Source organism: Pristiophorus japonicus, chromosome 26, assembly GCF_044704955.1.
Source record: "Pristiophorus japonicus isolate sPriJap1 chromosome 26, sPriJap1.hap1, whole genome shotgun sequence".
NCBI lineage: Eukaryota > Metazoa > Chordata > Chondrichthyes > Pristiophoridae > Pristiophorus > Pristiophorus japonicus.
The window spans coordinates 13,307,633-13,334,079 of NC_092002.1; the positions used below are offsets into that span (position 1 = coordinate 13,307,633).

The window sequence follows — 26,447 nt, forward strand, 5'->3', positions numbered from 1 at the left end:
TCAAGGTGGCGGCTCAAGGGCAATTAGGGATGGGCAATAAATGCTAGCCCTACCACGAATTAAAAAAACTCAAATTAACCTAAAAGTGCGTTCTTTTTGGAACCTATGTTGTACATTTATAATTTCAATGTGTGGTTTATACTTGCTGAATGTTAAAATTGCACTTCTGATACAATGCAAAAATCTTGGGGTACTGTAAATAGCCTCAGTGTCTCTGGGTTATAAGAATTTTACGGATGTTTAGCGTAAGACCTATGCTTTCGTACTCCTCAGTAAATACGTCGACTATGACTTGGAGTTCAGCCTCTATGTGCGCAGACGCAGGCGTTGTCTGCGTACTATAGCTCGACGACACAAATTGGGGTGGTTTTGGACCTGGCCTGGAGTCAGCGAAGGTTGAACAGGTTCCCGCTGGTTCTGTAGTTTAGTTCCACTCCAGCGGAGAGCTTGTTGATTCTGAGGTGGAGCGTGGCAGCGAGGAAGACTGAGAAGAGGGTTGGGGCGATGACGCAGCCCTGTTTGACCCCGGTCCGGACGTGGATTGGCTCTGTAATGGGATCCGTTGGTAAGGATCATGGCCTGCATGGACATTAGGAGCAGGAGTAGGCCACATGGTTGCTTGAGCCTCTTCTGCCATTCAATAGGATTATGGCTGATCTCTTACCTCAACTCCACTTTCCCATCCGATCTCCATATCCCTTGTTTCTCCTCGAGTCCAAAAATCTATATCTATTGAATATGCTCAATGATACAGCTACTTGGGGTAGAGAATTCCAAAGATTTACAACCCACTTAGCGTGAAGAAATTCCTGCTCTTCTCAGTCTTAAATGACTGAGTGCAAATGGTTATGGAGGTGCAGAAACCAAGAGTGGTTCCTGCTCATGTCCCCACTGCTAGAAGATGTGAAAAAATTGCAGGGATATGGGGAAAGAGCAGAGGAATGGGACTGACTGGATTGCTCTTCGAAAGAGCTGTTGTAGTTCGATGGGCTGAATTGCTGCCTGTTGTGCTGTACTATTCTATGCTGTCCATGGAGAATTGCCTTTAGGGACTTAATTTGAACATGAGGAATGGTTACTTGGATGAGGCATTGTTCCAGTCCAGTGCTATCCTTAACTCATGTTCAGATATGCATGCTATCCTTATGGGGTGCTGGATAGTGGAAACCGTAGCTGATTTTTGGATGCAGAGGCTAATCTTGACGTGTGTACATGTGATTGTTCCCAGGAACTTTCTCTAGAATACTTTTTCCTCTTATCCTTTCTTTGAGGGAAAACATTTTGCTTCTGATCGGGGCCTTAAATGCTAGCTCCACCACAAAGGACTACTTGATGTGGATGATTTGCTCCTTCCCCTGCAAAAGTGAATTCTGCACTGGAATGTAGTTTGGGACTGCTTAACTTGCAGTATTTTGTCTGTCGTTATTCTTCCTGTGGTCTTGGCCAGTGTGTGTTAGCTGATTATTTGACTAAGGAATGACGTGCTCACCTTGTATGCACATACTTCAATCAGCGATAAGGATGGAAAGTGGGAATGCAAGTTCCTGTTTTATCCCACTTCCATATTAAAGCACTGATGACTAACACCCCATTGATTGGACAATCGCCATTTTGAACGATATGGGAGTCAAAGGTTATGGGGAGCGGGCAGAGAAGTGGAGTTGAGGCCAAGATCAGATCAGCCATGATCTTATTGAATGGGCTCGAGGGGCCAAATGGCCGACTCCTGCTCCTATTATGTTCTTATGTTGGTATTCTGCAAGGTGGTTACCACACTGTGCAGTTAATTTAGGAGTTAATCATTGAAGGTAGCAGCATGAGCGTAATTTGTAGAGTTGTCTCCTATTAATACTGTGCTGATTGACAAGACTGGAAAGGACTGAAATGCCCCCTGTTTGCAACATGTGATCCGATAAAGGGCTATTCCTTTGCATAGAAAATCTTCAGTAAGTAACTGGATTACTGCTAAGTACTGATATGTTCAACAATTTGACCCATTTTTGCTTCAGGATGGCGGTCCTGATGACCACAATAAGATTTTGCCATCTGCTGTGGTCCACGTTCGAGGGCTGTTGGATGGAGTAATGGAAGTCGACCTTATGGAGGCTCTGCAGGATTTCGGCAATGTCAGGTATGTTAAAGAAAGACTTCGATTTCCATAGCGCCTTTCATGACCACCGAATGTCTCGAAGTGCTTTACAGCCAATGAAGTACTATTGGAGTGTAGTCACTGTTGTAATGTGGGAAACGCGGCAGCCAATTTACGCACAGCAAGCTCCCACAAACAGCAATGTGATAATGACCAGATAATCTGTTTTTGTTATGTTGATTGAGGGATAAATATTGGCCAGGGCACTGGGGATAGTTCTCCTGCGCTTTGTCGAAATAGCGCCATGGGATCTTTTACGTCCATCTGAGTCGGTTTAACATCTCATCTGAAAGACGGCACCTCCGATAGTGCAGCACTCCCTCAGCACTGCACTAGAGTGTGAGCCTAGATTTATGTGCTCAAGTCCCTGGAGTGGGAATTGAACCCACAACCTTCTGACACTGACAGTTGTGCAGAATGTAATGTGCAATGCTGACCTGGTGTAAGATGTCTGTTGCTAAGACTTTGGAATACCTGAATCAACAGACGAGGAACATGCAGCCTTGATATTCGATATATTCTGTTACTTGCAATCTGGCAAGTGCTAATTGTAAAACTTTCTGTGCTTGGGAGGGAGCACTGTACACACAACATAGTGGCAATTTTCTCCTTTTGAGTGAGGGTTCTACTAAGGTCGGGCGTTTGCACTTTTTAACCAAAAGTTTTATTGAATTTAGTGAACGTTACACTTTTTATGGTTAAGGTGTGGAGCTTGGCCCATTGGTAGTACTCTCCCCTCTGAATCAGAAGATCGTGGGTTTGAGCTCTTGAGATTTGAGCGCATAATGTAGGCCGACAGTACAGTGCAGTACCGAGGGAGTGCTGCACTGTCGGGAGCAGCCATCTCACTGGTGAGGCATTAAACCAAGGCTCCCTCATTTGGATATAAAGGATTCCATGGCAATATTTGAAGAGTTGGAGGGGGGGTGGTTCTTGGTGTGTTAGCCAACATTTATCCCTCAATCATCATCAAAAAATAGATTATCTGGTTGTTTATGACACTGCTGTTTATTGGGCCTTGCTGTGCACAAAATGGCTGCCGTGTTTCCTACAATACAATAATGACTACACTTCAAAAATACTTAATTGATTGTCAAGTGCTTTGGGGTGTCCTGAGATTGTGTAAAGCATAATATAAATGCAAGTTTTCTTCCTCCTTTGGTCCACTGCAGGTTGTATCACACTATACTTATAGTACTGTATACTAAATTAAAACTACGTAGATGCGTTGGCCATTAAAATTGGAAACAAATCTAGAATTTGAATGGCAAATGCTTCTGAAGCATTTATTATACCTCACTTATTTTGGTGACTTCATCGCAAAAAAACTTAAGTGAGCTGTGTATAATGCTATTGTACTATATGTAAAAAGGATGTTGACTCCATGTATAAATATAGTGCTTGCACAATGCTGTGCTCAGTAACAACAACCTGTACTTATATAGCACCTTTTAACGTAGTAAAACGTCCCAAGGTGCTTCACAAGGATGTTCTTGTTATTGAAGGAGTGCAGCGAAGATTCACCAGACTGATTCCCGGGATGGCAGGACTGACATATGAAGAAAGACTGGATCGACTAGGCTTATATTCACTGGAATTTAGAAGAATGAGAGGGGATCTCATAGAAACATATAAAATTCTGACAGGTTTAGACAGGTTAGATACAGGAAGAATGTTCCCAATATTGGGGAAGTCCAGAACCAGGGGGTCACAGTCTAAGGATAAGGGGGAAGCCATTTAGGACCGAGATGAGGAGAAACTTCTTCACTGAGATTGTGATCCTGTGGAATTCTCTACCACAGAAAGTTGTTGAGTCCAGTTTGTTAGATATATTCAAAAGGGAGTTAGATGTGGCCCTTACGGCTAAAGAGATCAAGGGGTATGGAGAGAGAGCAGGAATGGGGTACTGAAGTTGCATGATCATATTGAATGGTGGTGCAGGCTCATAGGGCCGAATGGCCTACTCCAGCACCTATTTTATATGTTTCTATGTTTTACAGGAGTGTCACAAAACAAGATTTGACACCGAGCCACACAAGGAGAAATTAGGGCAGATGATCAAAAGCTTGGTGAAATGGGTAGGCTTTAAAGAGCGTCGTAAAGGAGGATAGAGAGCCGGAGAGGTTTAGGAAGGCAATTCCAAAGCTTGGGACCCAGGCAGCTGAAAGGTCGGCCACCAATGGTTGATAGATTAAAATCAGGAATGCGCGCAAGGGCAGGATTAGAGGAGCGTAGGTATCTCGGGCGGGGAGGAAAGAATTGTGGGGCTTGAGGAGGTTTGCAGAGATGGGGAGCCATGGAGTGATTTGAAAACAACGATGAGAATTTTAAAATCGAGGTGTTTAACTGGGAGCCAATATAAAGCGAGCACAGGGGTGATGGGTGAATGAGACATGGTGCGAGTTTGGATATGGGCCAGCAGAGTTTTGGATGGCCTCAAGTTTATGTAGGGTAGAACGTGGGAGGCCAGTACAGATGTTAATATCAGGACTTGAGTCATCATAGTATTACCATTCACCTTTTGAGGTTCGATTCTGATTGGGATGAACGTTACTCTGAAGACTGGAAGATTAGTGAGGTGGGATAGTCCCAACCCAGTTTCTAATGAGTGTGAGAAAACTACATATTTCAGTGCGAATGCAAAAAAAGCAACAATCTTCAGAGGATGAATGCCCGCTATAAGAAAGGGAAATGTCACCTAGAGGATAAGGGGCGACCGAATTGAATGTGTGATGGTATCGGTCTCGATCCGGCAGTGGTCACTTAACCTGAGTTGAACGATTGCTTACTCCAGGCGCAGGTTTGCTTCTAGCACTGAGCTATCGTTGTGCTCCACAAAGCCGATCTAAATGCTTTTTTAAAAAAAAACTGAGCCCCAGTATTAACGGCCCACGTGTTTGGTTGGCAGTTGCGTGATGTTGATGCCGAGGAGAAAGCAAGCACTGGTGGAGTTTGAGGACATCGATGGCGCGTGCAGCTGTGTGAACTACGCAGCAGATAACCCGATCTATGTTGCCGGACAGCTGGCCTACATTTGCTTTTCCACAAGCCAGAAAATTGCCAGACCAGATGACGATGACTCCAAAAGCAATAATGTCCTATTGATCAACATTGCTAATTCGATTTATCCCATCAATACAGTAAGTTGAGCAGAAGCTGGCTAATGTTTTCAGCACTGCAAGATAGTAGTTTGGGTAGCTTTCGAAAGGATAAAACTAAGCATGTGCTGTCCTGTTGGCTTTCCCACCCGTTGCTGCTGAGAATACTCAGCTTTACTTCTCTACCGCCCGTGATCCCAAGGCTTCCTGCCTGAATGACCCAGAACGTTTTGAACTGAACATCGACAAGACCAAAGCCATGGAGTCCTGTAGCATTATGACTATGTTGCTGGACTAATGATCTGGTTCAAATCCCACTGCTGAATAATTTATAATTTGGTTAATTCAATAAATTTGGAATAAAAAGCTAATATCAGGAATAGTGGCCGTAAAACTACTGGATTGTTGTAAAAATCTGCTGTCCTTACCCGGTCTGGCCTATATGTGACTCCAGACCCACAGCAACGTGGTTGACTTTTAACTGCCCTCTGAAATGGCCTAGTTGTATAAGGTGGCTCACCTTTGAGGGCAATTAGGGATGGGCAACACATGCTTGCCTTGCCAGCGACATCCACATCAAATAAACTTAAGTTCACTTTGTACATGGTGTGAGCTGCACGAGGCAACGTCTGTCTTGCAGACACTGTCTTGCACAGGCATTCCAAGTACAATTGAAAACACATTTTCATATTTTAACACACAAGCTGGTCAGCCGCATTTTACAATAAATACATTTTTTTTTTGAAATCCTGTTCGGCTGCTGCCAGAAACTCAGCCCCTGGTTCCGTCCCTCCTTCCCGAAGGCCAGCTCGAGCGAAACCTCATGATGCACAGCCTCATCGTTCTGCTTTGATCCTGTGCCTGGCTTCAAGCCCCACATTAGTTCATTGCCAGGAAGAACTCCCTGCTCCTCCTCAAACAGGGCCGTGGGATCTTACGCGACCGCCTGGAAGGGTTTAGCGTCAAGTTTGATTTTCAGTACCCGCGTCAGTGTGGCCTTTCATGTTGCAGTGTTGGTTTTCCAAGACCATCTGGGCTCCAAGCCAAAGTCCTTGGGGCCCAAACATTGACTGTCCTAAGTCCCTCAGGCAGTTTAAAAGAAGTGACATTTAAAAAAAAAATGGTTACAGTGATGTGGCAATTGTATTGCCAGCAATCTGCCAATTATAATCGCACAGCAACATTTCACTTTTTAGTCCACTCTGCAGTTTCTCTCAAGTTCATTGTTTCCTGCAACATAGCAAAGTGTTTGACAGGATCAGTAAGATGGACACTCAAAATTATAGAGTGTATTTTTCAATGGATGAGGTTTTAACACAGGAATGTCCAAGGTGCAGTTTGTGGGGACAGTGCAGGAAAGTGGAGTGGCTGATCTTCTACCTCACGTGTTGCTCCCGTGTCCGGACAATCCAGACCTCCGAGCCCAGGCAGCTCTTTTCTATTTGTGCTTCTATTCCTTATTTGCTGGGGTTTTTTCTGATTGATATTTTGGTGCTCCTAGCTCAGAACATTAATATCTGTTTGTATCAGTAAATTGAACTATTGAGAAATGTTGGATTAAACTTTTAGTGCTTGAGGCTCCATGGTATGAGCCTATGCAGCCGATAAGTACACAAAGCTAGGACATCCTGTTATGGTATGCCCTTTTTAAAAAAAAAAATAGAGAATCTCAATCTCATCGAGCTCATTAATTGCATGTCGTGTTCTGTTTATTTGTCAGCTTCCTAGGAAATGTTTTAATTGCCTGTGAGAATTTGAATTGGTGCAGTGAGAGTTAAAGCGTTTGCACTTTGTTTTTCAGGATGTTCTGTACACGATTTGCAATCCATGTGGGCCTGTTCACCGGATCGTGATCTTCAGAAAGAACGGAATTCAGGCAATGGTGGAATATCCTTTACACACAGTCTTGAAGCAGTGCTTTGAGGGATTATTTTTGAGCCGCATGCTCCCGTGACTAGCTGTTCCCAAAGCAACAGTTACGTTTTGAGTGTTTGGCCACAATTGGTTGCTATTAACTGCTGCCTGCACTCTCCTTCACAGTTGCATTAACTTGAGTACTAACTGAGAATAAGGTACTTGTCAATCCTGCCCTCCCAGATAGCAGTACTGTAAGGTGTATGCTGGTAGGTCAGTGGCTTCTAGTGCTTTTGCCTACTCTCCACTTCAGAAAGTTTATTGATACGATGAAGACACACTGTGTTAAAGGGAATGTGACAAATGGCTAGGACATTGATTAAAGTACAGAAAAAGTTCTGGGCTGGAGGTATATAAACAATGCTGTGTCTAGACTAGGGTATACAGTACGCAACTTTACTTTATAAACCACTGGTTAGGCCTCAGCTGGAGTATTGTGGACAATTCTAAGCACCACACTCTTCCTCATAACTGAAGTCCCTCGTAACATCCTGATAAACCTCCTTTGGACCCTTTCCAAGGTCTTTACATCTTTCCTGAATTCTAGGCACCGCACTTCAGGAAAGATGTAAAGGTCTTGGAAAGGGTCCAGAGGAGGTTTATCAGGATGTTACCAGGGATGAGGGACTTCAGTGATGAAGAAAAGTTGGGACTGTTGTCCTTGGAACAGAGACAGTTACAAGGTGACTTAGAGGTTTTCGAGATGATGAGAGATTTTGATAGAGTAGATGGAGAAAAACTTCCTCTCTCTGGTGAGTGGATCAATAACCAGAGGTTATATATTTAAAATCATTGGCAAAAGATTTAGAGGGGAGATGAGGAGAAATGTTTTTCAATAAGTTGTAGGGATGTGGGACGCTCCACCTAAAAAGGTGGTGGAAACTGATTCCGTCAATAGTTTTAAAAGGGAGTTGGACAGGTAGTTGAGGATGAGGACCTTGCAGGGTTACGGACTAAAAGCGAGGGAGTGGGACTAAGCAGACTGCTCTTTCAAAGAGCCCGCACAGGCACAATGGGCCGAATGGCGGCCTCCCATGCTGTAAGTTTCTATGATGATTCTGTAATATCAGTTTGCAGATGACACACAAATAGTGCACATGGTCAACTATGAAAGGACTACGTGACTTCAGGAGGGTAATTGAGAAGTTTAATGTGGATAAATGCGACACATTTTGGAGGGGTGAATATGGAGATAATGAATGTACTGAACAGAACAGTGACATTCAAGCAACTTGGGGGTTCAGACTCGGATCTTTTTGAAAGTGGGAGGACAATTTGATGAAGCTGCTTTGTTTAATAAAAATAAAGGAGCCAAGTTTTATATATTTGGAATTCAAAAGCAGAGGTAAAGCTAAACCTATACAAATGTTTGGTTAGGCTACGCAGTTCGAATCGTGTGTCCAGTTTTGGATGCTTTACTTTAGCAAACCTGTTGGGCTGTGGAGAGGGTGCAGAAGTGATTCACTAAATTATACCAGCGATATGAGGCTTTAGTTACGAGAGAAACTGCTTCTCTTATTAGAAACGCAGAAGGTTGAGATGATCTGATGGAGGTGTTCAAAATCCAGGGGGTTTGACAATGTAAATTGGCCAATGAGTCAAGATCATGAAGGGAGAGGTTAGGAGAATGTTTTCTGAAATATTGGTGGGGGCATAATCCTTGATAGCTCTTAAAGAAGTGGATAAATATTTTTGTACAAAGATGGGGAATGGGACTGAGAATCATAGAAATTTACAGCACGGAAGGAGGCCATTTCAGACCATTGTGTCCGTGCCGGCCGACAAAGAGCTATCCAGCCTAATCCCACTTTCCAGCCCAATCCCACTTTCCAGCCCTTGGTCCATAGCCCTGTAGGTTACGGCACTTCAAGTGCACATCCAAGTACTTTTTAAATGTGAAGGTTTCTGCCTCTACCACCCTTTCAGGCAGCGGATTCCAGACTCCCACCACCCTCTGAAAAAATTCCCCTCAAATCCCATCTTAACCTCCTACCAATTATTTTACATGCACGACCCCTGGTTGGTGACCCCTCTGATAAGGGGAAATAGGTCCTTCCCATACCCTCTATCTAGGCCCCTCATAATTTATACACCTCAGTAAGGTCTCCCCTCCGCATCCTCTTCCAAAGGAAACAAACCCAGCCTATCCAGTCATTCCTCATAGCTAAAATAATGGAAACTGAGAGCCGGGTCAGCTGCTTTGAGTTGAATGGCCTCCTTGTGTGCTGTGAACTGTTTCATTGGGAGACGGTGGCTTTTCTGAAATACAAAATAAAGACTTGCATTTATATAGTGTCTTTCACGACCTCGGGGCATCCCAAAGCGCGTTACAGCCAATGAGATACTTTTGAAGTGTAGTCACTGCTGTAATGTAGGAAACACGGTAGCCAATTGCACACAGCAAGCTCCCACAATCAGCAATGTGATAATGGCCAGATAGTCTGTTTTATGTTGACTGAAGGATTGAAAACGCCCCTGCTCGTCAAAATCGTGCCATGGGATCTTTTACTGAGACACGTGCGGGGGAGGCCTCGATTTAACGTCTCATCTGAAAGATGACACCTCTGACAGTGCAGCACTCCCTCAACACTGCACTGAAGTTTCACCCTGAATCACTTGCTCAAGTCTCTGGAGTGGGACTTGAACCCACAACCCTTCTGACTGAGTCAGGAGTGCTACCCACTGAGCCACGGCTGACAAATAGAATAGGAGTAGCTGAGATGTCCAGTTTTCATAAGGGTTTTGTTAACACTTGTAGGAAAGAATACAAAGAGGAAAGTTTGTATATGGTTATATTTACTATCGGAAAGCCAATTTACTGAAATCGTTGGTATATTTTTGTAACTTAGCTACTTTTAAAAAAAAAATCAATTTTTTTTCCTCAACATTCTGATGAACAATTCCATGTAATACTAGCAGTACTTTTAAAAAAAAAAAAATGTATATTTTTACTTGTTCATGGGATGTGGGCATCACTGGCAAGGCCAGCATTTATTGTCCATCCCTAATTGCCATTAAGGTGGTGGTGAGCCGCCGCCTTGAACTGCTGCAGTCCATGTGGTGAAGGTCCCACAGTGCTGTTAGGGAGGGAGTTCCAGGATTTTGACCCAGCGATGATGAAGGAACGGGCGATATCATTCCAAATCAAGATGGTATGTGACTTGGAGGGGAACGTGGAGATGATGGTGTTCCCATGCGCCCGCTGCCCTTGCCACTGCAGGGAGCAGCGCGTGCTGCTGCAGGAGGGCGATGGCTGACTGCAGTGCGGGCAGGTACAGCAGGAGCGGTGAGGTCGGGACCAAGGAGCGGCAAGAGTTCGTAGAGGGATGTGATCGGGACCCAGGAGAGAGGAGAGGCGAGAGTTTGGGGCCCAGAAGAGGCGAGGGCCCGGGCCAGCCCAGACTACGATATGTGTGCGCACTAGGACCGTGCAGCAGAGCTGGTCTCCAGTCATCTTGGTTAATCCTTGCCACTGGACCAAGACTTAGCTCTGTCAAGCCTGTGTGGTGGCTGGTGTGCAATGGCCACCACACGTTTTTTAAAAAAAATCTGCGCACGGGCGTCTTCCACCCTTCACGATGTAATTCGGGATCCGGAATATCATTGAAACACCTGTGAACTCATCCACTTTCAGCATGGAAGTGAGTCATCCTCGTTTCGAGGGACTGCCTATGATGAGGTAGTGGAGGTCGCGGGTTTGAGAGGTGCTGCCAAGGAAGCCTTGGCGAGTTGCTGCAGTGCATCTTGTAGATGGTACACAACGCAGCCACGGTACGTCAGTGATGGAGAGTGTGAATGTTTAAGGTGGTGGATGGGGTGCCAATCAAGCCGCTTTGTCCTGGATGGTGTCGACCTTCTTGAGTTGTTGGAGCTGCACTCATCCAGGCAAGTGGAGAGTATTCCATCACACTCCTGACATGTGCCTTGCAGATGGTGGAAAGACTTTGGGGAGTCACGAGGTGAGACAGTTGCCGCAGAATACCCAGCCTCTGACCCGCTCTTGTTGCCACAGTATTTAAGTTGACCAGTTAAGTTTCTGGTCAATGGTGACCCGCCCCAGCAAATTGATGGCGGGGATTTAGAAACATAGAAAATAGGTGCAGGAGTAGTCTATTCGGCCCTTTGAGCCTGCACCACCATTCAATAAGGTCATGGCTGATCATTCCCTTAATACCCCTTTCTTGCTTTCTCTCCATACCCCTTGATCTCTTTAGCCATAAGGGCCATATCTAACTCCCTCTTGAATATATTCAGTGAACTGGCATCAACAACTCTCTGCGGTAGGGAATTCCACAGGTTAACAACTCTGAGTGAAGCAGTTTCTCCTCATTTCAGTCCTAAATGGCCTACACCTTACCTAAGACTGTGTTCCCTGGTTCTGGACTTCCCCATCATCGGAAACATTCTTCCCGCATCTAACCTGTCCAGTCCCGTCAGAATCTTCAGTTTCTATGGGATCCCCTCTCATCCTTCTAAACTCCAGTGTATAAAGGCCCAGTTGATCCAGTCTCTCATATGTCAGTCCCGCCATCTCGGGAATCAGTCTGGTGAACCTTCACTGCACTCCCTCAATAGCAAGAACGTCCTTCCTCCGATTAGGAGACCAAAACTGAACACAATATTCCAGGTGAGGCCTCGCCAAGGTCTTGTACAACTGCAGTAAGACCTCCCTGCTCCTATATTCAAATTCCCTAGCTATGAAGGAAAATATATAATTTGCCGCCTTCACTGCCTGCTGTACCTGCATACCAACTTTCAATGATTGATGAACCATGACACCCAGGTCTTGTTGCACCTCCCCCTTTCCTAATCTGCCGCCATTCAGATAATATTCTGCCTTCGTGTTTTTGCCCCCAAAGTGGACAACCTCACAATTTAACCACATTATTCTGCATCTGCCATGCATTTGCCCATTCACCTAACCTATCCAAGTTACCCTGCAGCCTTTTAGCGTCCTCCTCACAGCTCACAACTCCACCCAGTTTAGTGTCATCTGCAAACTTGGAGATATTACACTCAATTCCTTCATCTAAATCATTAATGTATATTGTAAAGAGCTGGGGTCCCAGCGCTGAGCCCTGCAGCACTCCACTAGTCACTGAAAAGGACCCGTTTATCCTGACTCTCTGCTTCCTGTCTGCCAACCAGTTCTCTATCCACGTCAGTACATTACCCCCAATACCATGTGCTTTGATTTTGCACACCAATCTCTTATGTGGGACCTTGTCAAAAGTCTTTTGAAAGTCCAAATACACTACATCCACTGGTTCTCCCTTGTCCACTGTACTAGTTACATCCCCCAAAAATTCCAGAAGATTCGTCAAGCATGATTTCCCTTTCATAAATCCATGCTGACTTGGACCGATCCTGTCACTGCTTTCCAAATGCGCTGCTATTTCATCTTTAACAATTGATTCCAACATTTTCCCCACTACTGATGTTAGGCTAACCAGTCTATAATTACCCGTTTTCACTCCTTTTTTAAACAGTGGTGTTACATTAATTACTGCAGTCATCAGCAAACATCCCCACTCATACATGTGCTTAAGCGGTGAGTGCTGCCAGGCAATATAACTGTGGGCCCGCCTCTGAGCCGAGCCTCATTCTGTTTCCGTTCGATGTCCACTTTCTAGCTGCGTTTGTTGAATAACAATCAACAAAAGGAATCGTGGCTGTTTAACTTTTGTTCAACTGCCTCCCTTTTACGCCAAATAGCAGAGCTCACGAGCACTGAGACCAATTGTTAGCTGCTCAACTGCGCCTCTCCAGTTAAAATCATTGACCTGTTACAGAGTAGGACTTTGCTCAATTGCTTGGCTCAGCAGTACACTGGGTGATGTCATCTGCTTGATACTATATAGTGGTGCATTTACCCACTGAGCTCTTGAGGGGAGCGTCTGAGCTGCTGAAAATGTTAATTGTCACTTTTATTACAGAAAGTATATGAGTGTGTTTTCCTTCATTCGCTATACATTTGACTCTGTTCAAAGTGCACAGAAGGCCAAAGCATCTCTCAACGGTGCAGATATTTATTCTGGATGTTGTACTTTGAAAATAGAATATGCAAAGGTAAGTGTACGCGTTACGACACAGAGGCCTCGAACACAAATCAGGCTATCGGCAGGGCCTGCGGGAAACACGAAGTTCCCCCACCCCCAACCCACCTCCACCATTGAAATCCAGCCCACGGTGATTGGTAAAAGGACCAGAGGGGACATGAGGAAATATTTTTTACACGGCTAGTTGTGATCTGGAATGCACTGCCTGAAAGAGTGGTGGAAGCAGATTCAAAAGTAACCTTCAATAGAGAATTGGATAAGTATTTGAAGGGAAAAAATGTACAGGGAAAGAGCAGGGGAGTGAGATTAATTAAATAGCTCTACCAAAGAACTGGCGGAGGCAAGATCGGCCAGATGGCCTCCTTCTGTGCTGTATTCTATGATGCAGTCTGCGTGCATGGAAAGATTCTCTTGAATACACTGCTAGATTTGTTCTCATTGTTCTGGATTACTGTAATCTTTAGCAGCTGTACTAATTTAATGTTTTTAAACCTTTGCCTCTTCCCCCTCGCCAATCCTTTAATTAACTTCCCCTCTTACTTCTCACCTGAAGCTGTTGAGTCCTTTGGTGTGGTTCCAAGGGCAACTCTCCAGGTGCCTTGCTGATGGATATTCTACATCTGTAAGCCTAGACAGTGAGTGTAGTGGACGTCCCAGCTAACTAAGCTTTATGCTGTCCTCCGGCACCCGCAAGCATGTTTACAGCAGGTCGCTTGTTCAGTGGCAATGAGCAGAAATCTTGCCTGTTTTATCTTTTTTAAACCCTTTCCTAGCTTGAGGTACCGAAGCCAATTGCAATGCCAATTCCTGCCTTGGCAGCCAGCAAATAATTTGGCACATACCAGAGATTGACCCTGGGACCTTGTGGTTGTGTGACTTGGTGACATTCTGCTTTTACCACAGGTCATTAGGGAAGATAGCAGGTTGGGTTATCCTCTGTTCTTGGGTTAACTGCTTCAGTGGCTAATCTTTTTGTTTACGTGAAGCAGAATAGTGTCTGTGGAAGCGGAGCAATCTATTTGCAATCGTAGTTTATAAATAGCAGCAGTCTTCACGTTATTTAGCTGCATAGCCAACTAGATGATGGGTTTAATACTTGGGCAATTAGTGACCCACTGACTCATTTTCCTTGCGCTGTGATTGCACATTGCCAAGTACTTGATTACTTAGGCAAGCAGGATCTAATGACACATTCCAGATTGGTCCCCTTGGATTTATCAGAAATCTGGTCTTGTCCTCCAAGGGAGCCAATCAGAAATCTGGTGTTGCAAATTGACGTGACCTTTCTCATGTGTCCTGATGCAAAGCTTTACTAAATGTTAGCAATTTCTTGCTTTTACTAGTGTAAACTTCATCCAATTTGTTCTCATGGATTCACTAAAAATTGGAAAAGGGCAGTGAATGGTTTGCTCAGCCCAAATCTGATTACAAGCTCAAATTTTGTTGGGGTTGCTTTCTAAGTATGTTGTACTTGTTACCTGCCTGCAGGATTCAGTCTCATGAGCCACATCGATGTCATTACCATTCCACCAGTTTAAACAGTGTGCTAAATTGGCTGAAAGTAGATTTTCTGCCATTTTTGGGCCATCATCATAGGCCCTCTTCTACAAAGTGGACTTACTAGTCTTATTTTCTGTTGCAGCCAACCCGTTTGAATGTCTTTAAGAATGATGCTGACACCTGGGATTACGTAAACCCTAACCCTGGTAGACCAGGTAAGATGATAATTAGAGTATCGTTACTGTTCTCTCTTGCACAACTTGTCTTTGCTTCCTGCTTTTAATTCAGTTTTTTTTTCTGTTTGCAAACCTATACCAGAACCTCTGACCTTCAGCCACACTTAATTGGAGTGCTGGGGCAAAAATATATTGTACAAAATATTTGTGTATGTGGAATACAGAAATATAAGCATCTGGAGTAGGTTTAGTGCAAGCAAGTTACAAGCCTGAGATTTTTGAACAAGGTGTATAGTTGGCTGTTTATAACTTTGTCCTCTTGGGCTGCAACTATCATTTAGCCAAAGTTGAGTTGACCTTGTGGCCTTCTGCCACTGCTGGTTGTCAAATGAACAAAGGCGTGTCCTTGATGTTAAAATTCTCAACCTTGTGTTCAAATCTCTCCATGGCCTCGTCCCTCCCTGTCTTTGTAACCTACTACAATGCTCTGTGTTCCACCAATTCTGGCCTCGTGTCCCTCCCCGCTTCACTCACACCACCATTGGCAGCTGTGCCTTTAGCTGTATAGGTTCTAAGCTCTGGAATTCCCTCCCTAAACCTCTGCCTCGCATAGGAACGCACACAATCTCTCCTCCTTTAAGACCCTCCTAAAAGCATACCATTTTGATCAAGCTCTTGGTAACCCCTGCTAATATCTCCTCCTTTGGTGCGGTGTTAATTTTTTATCCGATTACGCTCCTGTATCTTGGAACTATGTTTTCCTACATTAAAGGCACCTTTTAAATATAAGTAGTTGTGTCCATGGTCAAAGTTGGCTGAGAAATTAAATGCATTGAGGAAATAAGTTATTTTTCCCCCACCTCCCCTCCACCTTCCTTTCCTTTCTCGTCTGAAGGTACTGGCTCATGGTGTGTTTCCACAGGCCCTTTGGTACCTTGTTGAAGTGACCCATTCTTGGTGTATGTTAGTGGGTTATTCAGCTAGTTGAGCTGGTTCCAATCCTTCTCGTGTGTATACTCTCTAGCAGAAATATGATCAGGAGCGGGTGTCGGTTTGACTGGGTGCACTACAGTGCTTGAGAGTTGGCAAGTTCTTTAGGGAGAAGACATTGAAGCTATGACAAGTGTGGTGCATTTTTCACGTATGGTGTGGAGTTCTTTTACTTCTATCAAAGTAGTTCAAGGGTTAAAGACCAGCTTCACTCAAGGAAAACTCTCATTTATTCACTTGCTCTTTTAGGTTTTTTTTGTCAAGAGAACTTTTTTAGTCAGCATGTAACAAGCCCAACACTGAGGGGAAGGGGGAGGGGCGCGATGGGGGTGAGGATTGGAGGGGAGGGGGAGGGGATGGATGGGGGAGAAGGGAAGAAGGGGGATGGATGGGGGGGAGAAGGGAAGAAGGGATGGGGAGAAGGGAAGAAGGGGGATGGGGGGAGAAGGGAAGAAGGGGGATGGGGGGAGAAGGGAAGAAGGGGGATGGGGGGAGAAGGGAAGAAGGGGGATGGGGGGAGAAGGGAAGAAGGGGGATGGGGGGAGAAGGGAAGAAGGGGGGTGGGGGGAGGAGGGAAGAAGGGGGGTGGGGGGAGGAGGGAAGAAGGGGGGTGGGGGGAGGAGGGAAGAAGGGGGGTGGGGGGAGGAGGGAAGAAGGGGGGTGGGGGGAGGAGGGAAGAAGGGGGGTGGGGGGAGGAGGGAAGAAGGGGGGTGGGGGGAGGAGGGAAGAAGGGGGGTGGGGGGAGGAGGGAAGAAGGGGGGTGGGGGGAGGAGGGAAGAAGGGGGGTGGGGGGAGGAGGGAAGAAGGGGGGTGGGGGGAGGAGGGAAGGTGGGGGGTGGGGGGAGGAGGGAAGGTGGGGGGAGGAGGGAAGAAGGGGGGTGGGGGGAGGAGGGAAGAAGGGGGGTGGGGGGAGGAGGGAAGAAGGGGGGTGGGGGGAGGAGGGAAGAAGGGGGGTGGGGGGAGGAGGGAAGAAGGGGGGGTGGGGGGGGAAGAAGTGATGGGGAGAGGGGGGTGGAGGGGGAGGAAGGAGGAGGGGGAGGAGGAGAGGGAGGTGGAGGGGGAGGAAGGAGGAGGGGGAGGAGGAGAGGGGGAGAGGGAGGTGGAGGTGGGGGAGAGGGGTAGTGGAGGGGGGGGGGGAGAGGGGTGGTGGAGGGGAGAGGAGAGGGGTGGTGGAGGGGAGAGGAGAGGGGTGGTGGAGGGGAGAAGAGAGGGGTGGTGGAGGGGGGAAGAGAATGGGTGGAGGGGGGGTGGGGGGAGAGGGGTGGTGGAGGGGGGGTGGGGGAAGAGGTGTGGTGGAGGGGGGGGGCGGTAGAGGTGTGGTGGAGGGGGGGGGGCGGTAGAGGTGTGGTGAGGGGGGGGTGGTAGAGGTGTGGTGGGGGGGGGGGGGAGAGGTGTGGTGGGGGGGGGGAGGAGAGGTGGTGGGGGGGGGGAGGAGAGGTGGAGTGGGGGGGGGAGAGGAGAGGTGGAGTGGGGGGGGGGAGAAGAGGTGGAGTGGGGGGGGGAGAGGGGTAGTGGGGGGGGAAGAGAGGGGTAGTGGAGAGGGGGGTAGTGCAGGGGAGGGAGGGTGGTGAGAGGGGGGTGGTGGAGGGGGGGGGGGAAAGGGGGGGTGGTGGAGGGGGGGGTGGTGGAGGGGGGGGGGGAAAGGGGGGGTGGTGGAGGGGGGGGAAGAGGGGGGTGGTGGAGGGGGGGGAAGAGGGGGGTGGTGGAGGGGGAGGGGGGAAGAGGGGGGTGGTGGAGGAGAGGGGGGGGAGGAAGAGGGGGGGGGAAGAGGGGTGGGGGGGGGGAAGAGGGGTGGTGGAGGGGGGGGAAGAGGGGTGGTGGAGGGGGGGGAAGAGAGGGGTGGTGGAGGGGGGGTGGTGGTGGAGGGGGGGAAGAGAGGGGGAGAGGGGTGGTGGAGGGAGGGGAGAGAGGGGTGGTGGAGGGAGGGAGGGGAGAGGAGAGAGGGGTGGTGGAGGGAGGGGGGGAAAGGGGCGGAGGAGGGGGGGCGGTGGACGGTGGAGAGGGGCGGTGGAGGGGGAGATGGATGGGGAGAAGCGGGTGGAGATGGATGGAGGAGGAGAAGAGGGAGAGGGAGGGAGGAGACCGAGCTGGTGGGAAGGGGATGGAGGGGTAGGGGGAAGGAGGAGGAGGGGCGCAGGGGAATGTGAAGGAGGTGGGCGCGGGGGAATGAGGAGGAGGAGGAGGAGGAGGAGGCGCGGGGTAATGAGGAGGAGGAGGAGGAGGGCGCGGGGTAATGAGGAGGAGGGGGGCGCGGGATAATGAGGAGGAGGAGGGGCGTGGGGGAATGAGGAGGAGGGGGGCGTGGGGGAATGAGGAGGAGGAGGGGGCGCGGGGGAATGAGGAGGAGGAGGAGGAGGGGGCGCGGGGGAATGAGGAGGAGGAGGAGGAGGAGCGATGTGGGGGAATGAGGAGGAGGAGGAGGAGGGGGCGTGGGGGAATGAGGAGGAGGAGGGGGCGCGGGGGAATGAGGAGGAGGGGCGTGGGGGAATGAGGAGGAGGAGGAGGAACGGCGCGGGGGAATGAGGAGGAGGAGGGGGCGCGGGGGAATGAGGAGGAGGAGGAGGGGCGCGGGGGAATGATGATGATGAGGAGGAGGGGGGGCGACGCGGGGGAATGAGGAGGAGGAGGAGGAGGAGGGGGGGCGGCGCGGGGGAATGAGGAGGAGGAGGTTGGGCGCGGGGGAATGAGGAGGAGGGGGGGCGCGCGGGAATGAGGAGGAGGAGGAGGAGCGCGGGGGAATGAGGAGGAGGAGGAGGGTGGGCGCAGGGGAATGAGGAGGAGGAGGGGGGGCGCGGGGGAATGAGGAGGAGGAGGGGGCGGCACGGGGAGGAAGGGGGCGCGGGGGAATGAGGAGGAGGGGGGCGCGGGGGAATGAGGAGGAGGGGGGCGCGGGAGGAGGAGGAGGGGGCGCGGGGGAATGAGGAGGGGGGCGCGGGGGAATGAGGAGGGGGGCGCGGGGGAATGAGGAGGAGGAGGGCACGGAATGAGGAGGAGGAGGAGGGCGCGGGGGAGGGGGCGCGGGGGAATGAGGAGGAGGGCGCGGGGGAAGGAGGAGGAGGGCGCGGGGGAATGAGGAGGAGGAGGAGGAGGGGGCGCGGGGGGAGGGAGGACAGGGGAGCATGGGGGGCAGGGGAAGGAGGAGGAGGAGGAGGAGGGGGGTGGGAGGAGGAGGGGGGGCGGGGGAAGGAGGAGATGGTGGGGCGGGGGGGCGAATTAAGGAGGAGGGGGGGCGGGGGGAGGAGGAGGAGGAGGAGGGTGGGGCGGGGGGAGGAGGTGGGGGGGCGAATGAAGGAGGATATGGGGGGTGGGGGGGCGAATGAAGGAGGAGGTGGGGGGGCGAATGAAGGAGGAGGTGGGGGCGCGGGGAGGAGGAGGAGGAGGATTGGATTTAGTTTTGGGGAATAAAGCTGGGCAGGTGGAAAGGGGTATTAGTGGGCGAGCACTTGGGTGCCAGTGACCATAATTCAGTCAGATTCAAGTTAGTTATGGATAAGGACAAGGATAGACCAGGAATAAAAGTCCTAAATTGGGGAAAAGCTATAACTTTGCTAAGTTGAGGAGTGATTTGGCTGCAGTGGAATGTAAACAGTTACTTGAAGGTAAATCAGTGTCTGAACATTTGAAGGCATTCAAAGAGGAAATCCGGAGGGCTCAGGCCAAACATGTGCCCTCAAAGAAACTGGTGAGAATAACAATTCTAGAGCCTCCCTATATGTCTAGGGACTTGCAGGAGAGGATTAAGAAAAAAAGGGAAGCTTATGTCCTATACCGATGGCTAAATACTGTCGAATCTTTGGAGGAATATAGAAAGTTACGAGGTAAAATTTAAAAGGATGTTAGGAATGCTAAGAAAGATCATGAATAATTCTGGGCAAGTAAAGTGCAGGAACACCCAAGGATGTTCTATAAATATATTAAGAGCAAGAGGATAACTGAAGAAAGCCTATTAGAGACCATGCAGATAATCTTTGTGTGGAGGTGTAAGATGTTGGTATGGTTCTTAATGAATACTTTGCTTCTGTTTTCACAAAGGAAAGAGGCAATGCAGATACTGCTATCTAGGAAGAGTGTGAAATTCTGGATGAAATAAATATAGTGTGAGAGAAGGTATTAAGGGGTTTAGTAGCTTTGAAAATCCTCAGGCCCGGATGAAATGCATCCCAGGTTGTTGAGTGAAGTAGAAGAGGAAATAGCAGAGGACTTGACCATCATTTTCCGGTCCTCTTTGGATTTGGGCATGGTGCCGGAGGACTGCTAATGTGGTATCCTTGTTTAAGAAGGGAGAAAGGGATAGGCTGAGTAATTACAGGCCTGTCAGCCTAATCTCAGTGGTGGGAAAAAATCCTGAAAGATAGGATAAATCTACGTTTAGAAAGGCAAGGATTAATTGGGGACTGTCAGCACGGATTTGTTAAGGGAAGATCGTGTTTGAATTTTTTGAGGAGGTAGTCAGTTTAGTCAATCAAGAGGATCGATGAGGGTAGTGCGTACGTTGTAGTGTATATGGACTTTAGCAAAGCTTTTTGATCACGAAGGTTAAAGCCCATGAGATCCAGGGCAAAGTGGCAAGTTGGATCCAAAATTGGCTTAGAGGTAAGAAGTAAAGGGTAATGTTTGATGTTTTTGTGACTGGAAGGATGTTTCCAGTGGGTTCCACAGGACTCCATATGGGTCCCTTGCTTTTGTGGTATACATCAATGATCTAGATTTGAATATCGGGAGAATGATGACACTAAAATTGGCTGTGTGGTTGATAATGAAGAGGAAAGTCATGGGCTGCAGGAGGATGTCCCTTGAATTCCAAAGATTCACCACTTTCTGGGTGGAAGAGTTTCTCCTCATCTCTTATTCTTACCCCTTATTCTTAGACTGTGACCCCTGGTTCTGGACTTCCCCAACATCGGGAATATTCTAACCTGTCCTGTCCTGTCATAATGTTATATGTTTCTATAAGATCTCCTCTCATTCTTCTAAATTCCAGTGAGTATAAGCCTAGCCGATCCAGTCTTTCTTCATATGTCAGTCTGCCATCCCGGGAAATAGTCTGGTGAACCTTCGCTGCACTCCCTCTATAGCAAGCACGTCCTTCCTCAGATTAGGAGACCAAAACTGTACACAATACTCAAGGTGTGGTCTCACCAAGGCCCTGTACAACCATTATCTATTGGAGCTCCATTGGGGTTGGCGATGGTTCTCTTGAAATTGGCTGAGGTGTTCTGCCTCACCTAGGGATTAGCATTACGAGTAGTTGGGGAGGGTTCTGCACACGGCTGCACCATGCAGCTGGATAGCTGAGCATTGATGGACCTGACTCCATTTTCTTGCCCATTTTGTACGTACCGGTTAGCAATCAGGAATGAGATGACTGGCCTTTTTACAGCTTTTCTAACTCTTGGTTGCCAGCAATGTTTCCGGGAACTGTGTGGCTGCGCAGCGGTCTGGAGGTCCCGTGCAGGCCGCTCACCGGCTTTTACATTGAAGAAACCGCGCGTGCGCGAAAGTTTGAATGAGCCGCGCAGCCAGTTAAAGGGACCACGCACCTAAAATAAAAATGAGAGGGAACATTGGGTGCCAGCTCTAATTTTTCAGCCCTGACTGAAGACAAACTCAGCACAAATCAGCCATTGAATCTTCAGCCTTCCTGGTCATGGGTGCAGATTCGCACAAGGCAATGCCTTTTCCTCATGAGACACCAGAAGCCGCCTGATTGGTTGTCCTATCTCATTTCTTTCAGTCCTGGAATATAATGCTATTAATCCTTTAGATTAATACTGGTTAGTTATAGTTTTAGATTGAGCAGGAAGCAATGCTGAATCTTTGTTCCACATGCACATTTAATGTAACTGTTACTTGTCCCCTGTTTTGCAGTTTAATATCTAATTAGCACTGCATTGGCCCTCAAGTCTTCAATCGTGGTTGGAGGTCAAAGGTTAAATCTTGAATCTACACTCAGCTAAGCTTCCAGCACCCTGGTTTAAGAGTAATATTGGTGGTCTGTTTGATGTTGGAAATGGGGTCACCCAGACCTGCCACGTTTTGGGCACGTAGTTTAGGATTGGTGTGAGCAAGGTGATATTGTAGCCGTCATTCAAGCACTGGGGCACCCACACTATCTGCAGTTTAAGCTTTCTTTCAAGTTATCGTCATTTGAATCTTCACAAATAAACAGTATGTCAGGTGAATTTAATGACATTGCACAGATGTGGACTTTGAATTACTTGTACAGCACTTGCAGTGGCCCAACCAGCAATGAGCCATATGTAAAAACACAGCATTGTTTGCTCCCTCGGGTGTTGTCACTAGGGGTAAAAACTGTACTCAAACCAACATACCTTGTGCTAATAGGCTTGTAGCGAGACACTTAATTCATAATCTCAGATTCCTCTCATCACGACTACCACCAGTGACAGGCCTGTAACCACCAATACTTCACACTAATGCGCAGCTCGTAATGTTCTGTCGATGCCACCCATGTTCGGCAGGGCAGAATTGTAGTGGGTGTTTTTCACAGTTTAAAGTGGGATTGTACAAACATGTCACACTCACTGGTGTTCAACTGAATCCCTAGTGACAACACTGCACTCAGAATGCTGGGGGGTGGGTGGGTGGAAGGAATTGAGCTCCTCAAAATAGATTCAGGCTAACCACCGAGTCAGTTTGGTTTTGTACTCTGCAATGATTTGTCTCCTGTGGTTTCTAGCTCTTATTTATTATCACACCTCACTGGGGCCCACAATGTGATTATTGTGAATTGTTGATCTGATCAATATGTGTGATGAAGTTATGACTTCATGGAAACCTAAACATTTTCATGTATGGGAATGCATTATAAAATATCTCTCTAATACATTTTCCCAATAAATGGTTGATTTACCCCTCGATTATCTGATGCAGTTTCAAATTAAGTCTTCAGAGTGGGTTTTAATGCAATGCACTGGCTATTTACCTTGCTACCAGTTTGCTGTTTAAAAAGACTCAAAGTCACTTCATGAAGTTTGACATATTACATTGATTTTAATTCAACTTGACCGGGAAAGGTATCATAATGGTTATGTTACAGGACTAGTAATCCAGAGCCTGGACTAATGATCCAGCGAGGAATTTAAATCCCACCATGGCAGCTGGGGAATTTAAATCGTTCATTAAATAAATCTGGAATTAAGAAAAGTTAGTATCAGTAATAGAAACTACCGAAATTGTCGAAAAAACCCATCTGGTTCACTAATGTCCTTTACGGAAGGAAATCTGCTGTCCTTACCCGGTGTGGCCTATATATGACTCCACACCCACAGCAATGTGGTTGACTCTTAACTGCCCTATGAAATGACCTAGCGAGTCACTCGGTTGTCAAGAAGGCAGCTCGTCCCCTTTGCAAGGCCAATTAGGGGCGGACAATAAATGCTGGCTTTCCCAGCAACCCCACATCCCGTGAATTAATTTTTTTTTAAATTTGTCTCTTTGTTATATTATGAGTCTGTCAGATACCTGCCTTATAATCACTCCCTACATATTCTGTATTGTAAAGTTAGTGGATAGCTTACTGCAATCCTAAAATGATAGCCAGTAGCTCTGGGGTGATATTTCTTTTGCATTTGTGATTTGCACAGACTTGCTGCTACAGTATTCGAGATCACTGACAAATCTGCTGATCTGAGACTAATTAATAAGCTTCCAAGTCCTCTGCAATTGATTGTTACAAAATAAAATGACCCTACAGTATCTAACCCCCCTCAACGTTGTTCTTGTATGTAGAGATATTTAGTGATTCGCAACCTGGCTACTGTCTGGGTTTAACAATAACTGTGAAGTGAGGGAATGCATTTTGTGAGTCTGTGAATAATGTCACCTCAGTTCTTCAAGTGCTTCTTTTCACTAAATCTGAGCAGAGATTATCCTGACAGATTCCAGGTTCCTGTCCAAAATTAGCTGTTAATTTGTACAAGCATTAACCTGTCACCTCATTGCTATTCCAAGTGTAAATATTCTGCACAGCGGCTGCAATATTTTTATGTTACTGTGTTCACACTTAACCCATAGACAGTCATTTTCAAGAACCTTACATGGTGAAATTATAATCGACAAATTAATGTATGTATAATGCTATTTTCATGTCTGTCCTTTGTTACTATGCCTGAAGAAGTGAACGAGGAAATTCCGTTTCTTTCTTTCTCCCACCCTCCCTTGCTCTTCTCCACTCCATGTTCCCACAATAATACTGATCATACAGTGGTGTTTAATTCGTTAAATCTGCCCCATCTAGATTGATTCATTCAGTGAACAAAATCATCACATTAATGCCGTAGGAACGTTGAACATTTCTCTGCAGAGAGGGGTGTGCCACGTACTCTGGGTCTGGATCACCTTGTTTACACTGCTCTTTAATTTGAATCAACTGGATTTCCGGCAATCTAGAGACTGGGAAGGCTAATCTAAATGGGGATTACACAGCTATTGTGTTCTCTTTGAAGTGATGAGCTTTAATCGGTCACTGTAGACTCGGGTGGTAGAGGTTTGTAGCACAGCCACAGTGCCCCTTTTAATATTGTAGATCCTGTACTCCTTCACTGAAAACTTCCCTGCAATTGGAAACGAGGTCCCAGTGTGGTTTCTGGTTTGTTTCCGCTAATTGTTGTGCTGAATCTTGGATTTTTATGACATGCCAGCCATTCCCAGTGTGCTAACCTGAAATCGAAGGTTGCTGGAAGCTTAACCTTTTCGTACAGCGAACCTTCAGCTTTTTCCTCAACAGCCTCTATTCACTGACTGCAAATACAAGATTTGTATACACACTTTTTAAACGATGGGCGTTACCGTCGCTGGACGAGGACTGCTCGCACAAGTTGTCACATAGCTAGCACTGTGCAAAAGGATGAGGGGGAGAGAAATGATCCATGTGATCACCACTGTACTCACAAGAAAACACAATGAATGAGGATGCTCATCAAGCTGTCGAGACCATGAAATACCTGAATAATTCACCTCAAAATATGCCCTCTTTTACATTATAACCTACCTCACCAACCTCTAACCAGGTGAAGACACTGAAATCATTCATCTACAAAGCTTTCTTTTCCCTGTTAGCTGCAACAACATCAAAAAAAAGTGACACTTTCTCACTCTACCTGGCGTGCACAGAGACTCGGCCTTCTTAAGTTTTTTTTCCACCTGTACAGAACGCTATTTTGCACTAAATACTCCAATCATACAGAATCTGTGAAGGATACCAGTTCCTTCCACTGGGCAGACCATTCTACAGCCAGACAACCAGTCACTTCTGCAGGAGAAGTCATTCTGATATCATCTGTGAGCAGGTACAGTCAGTGCTAAGGGTATGTGAGGAGATCTCAAGGGCAACTAAACATTAAAAGAACTCAACAGTCGGAACTTTGATAAAACCCTGTCTCTTTTTTTTTGTGCTCTGGGTTAAATTTTTTGATAAACTTTCTGTGTGGCTCATGGGCAGCATGTCACCCTTTTTATGCAATGTAGTTTGAGAACCAAGGTTTGAAAGTCCTATTTAAATGTCCACGCGAAAGTAGGGTGCATTAAACAACAATTCTGCTCTCCATACATCAGCTGGCTACTATTTTGCTGGAAGTTATTTTTAAGCCGAAGTGTAAACACTTTCATATGTTATCTAAAACTTGAAAGAAAGCAAGACTTGTATTTCTGTAGTGCCTTTCATGACCTCGGGATGGCCCAAAACGCTTTACAGCCAATAGAGTACTTTTTGAAGTATAGTCACTAATGTAGCAAAAATTGTATACTTGTGTAAAGCAGTGCCACAATGCCCATTTATGTAGCTCAAAGAATATCTGGAAACGGGAAGCACCCGGAGAGAACAGGTTTTCACCTCCGAAGTAGTATTTACAAAGGAGACAGAATGTGACCGGAACACAGACACACACGTAAGAAAAGAAATAGAGCAACATGCAACGTGCTTATGTGGCAAATAGGTGATGGTTAAGTGGTATAAGCATGAGGCAATGGGTGTCATAATGAGAAAAATTAAAAATGGGAGGATTGGAACATAGAAGAGTAGCATGTAAAACAGGGAGGGGGTTTCACAGGAGGAACGAAAGAGGAAAAGGGAGAAGAAGGATAGAGAGAATACAAAGCTCCTGTATTTTTCTGAGCAGCCTCATGTAATGGTGACTCTTTCAACCTTGCTGACGTTCAGGCTGGCTTAAAATGAACCTTTCCAAATCTCTGCTCTGTTAAGAAATGCAGTATATATTTATAAGGTCTGTATAGTGGGAGTGTTACAGTTTTCCGTGCTGGAGCCCATTTCGATGTGTCAAGATAGCTGATGAGAACTGGTCTGGGTTTTTTCTTTCCATCCTAATCTGCAAAGGAAAAATGGTCACTTTCTGGACTCTTGCATAGAAAGGTCACCAGGGCAGGGTACTGGAGGGTCATAGATGCCAATGGAGCCAAATTGCTGTGTGAGCCATACATTGAATGAAGTTATCTTTTGCAGGAAGGGATGGATCTTGTAATGTTCCAAGGTTCCTGTATTTTGCTGAAAAGCTTCATCTTTATCTAGTAATGGTGACTCTTT

The 26,447-nt window shown here is 46.9% G+C and overlaps 1 protein-coding gene across 9 annotated transcripts in view; it reads left to right on the forward strand.

The window, feature by feature from the left end:
• LOC139239204 (heterogeneous nuclear ribonucleoprotein L-like) overlaps positions 1 to 26,447 on the forward strand; it is a 60,798-nt gene that overhangs the window by 2,260 nt on the left and 32,091 nt on the right. For all 9 annotated transcript variants that reach the window (XM_070867856.1, XM_070867847.1, XM_070867852.1 and 6 more), the window contains exons 2-6: positions 2,010 to 2,131; positions 5,058 to 5,289; positions 7,049 to 7,134; positions 13,134 to 13,230; positions 14,863 to 14,935. In XM_070867856.1, coding sequence (XP_070723957.1) covers positions 2,010 to 2,131; positions 5,058 to 5,289; positions 7,049 to 7,134; positions 13,134 to 13,230; positions 14,863 to 14,935 — 610 coding nt within the window. The remainder of the gene's footprint in view (positions 1 to 2,009; positions 2,132 to 5,057; positions 5,290 to 7,048; positions 7,135 to 13,133; positions 13,231 to 14,862; positions 14,936 to 26,447) is intronic.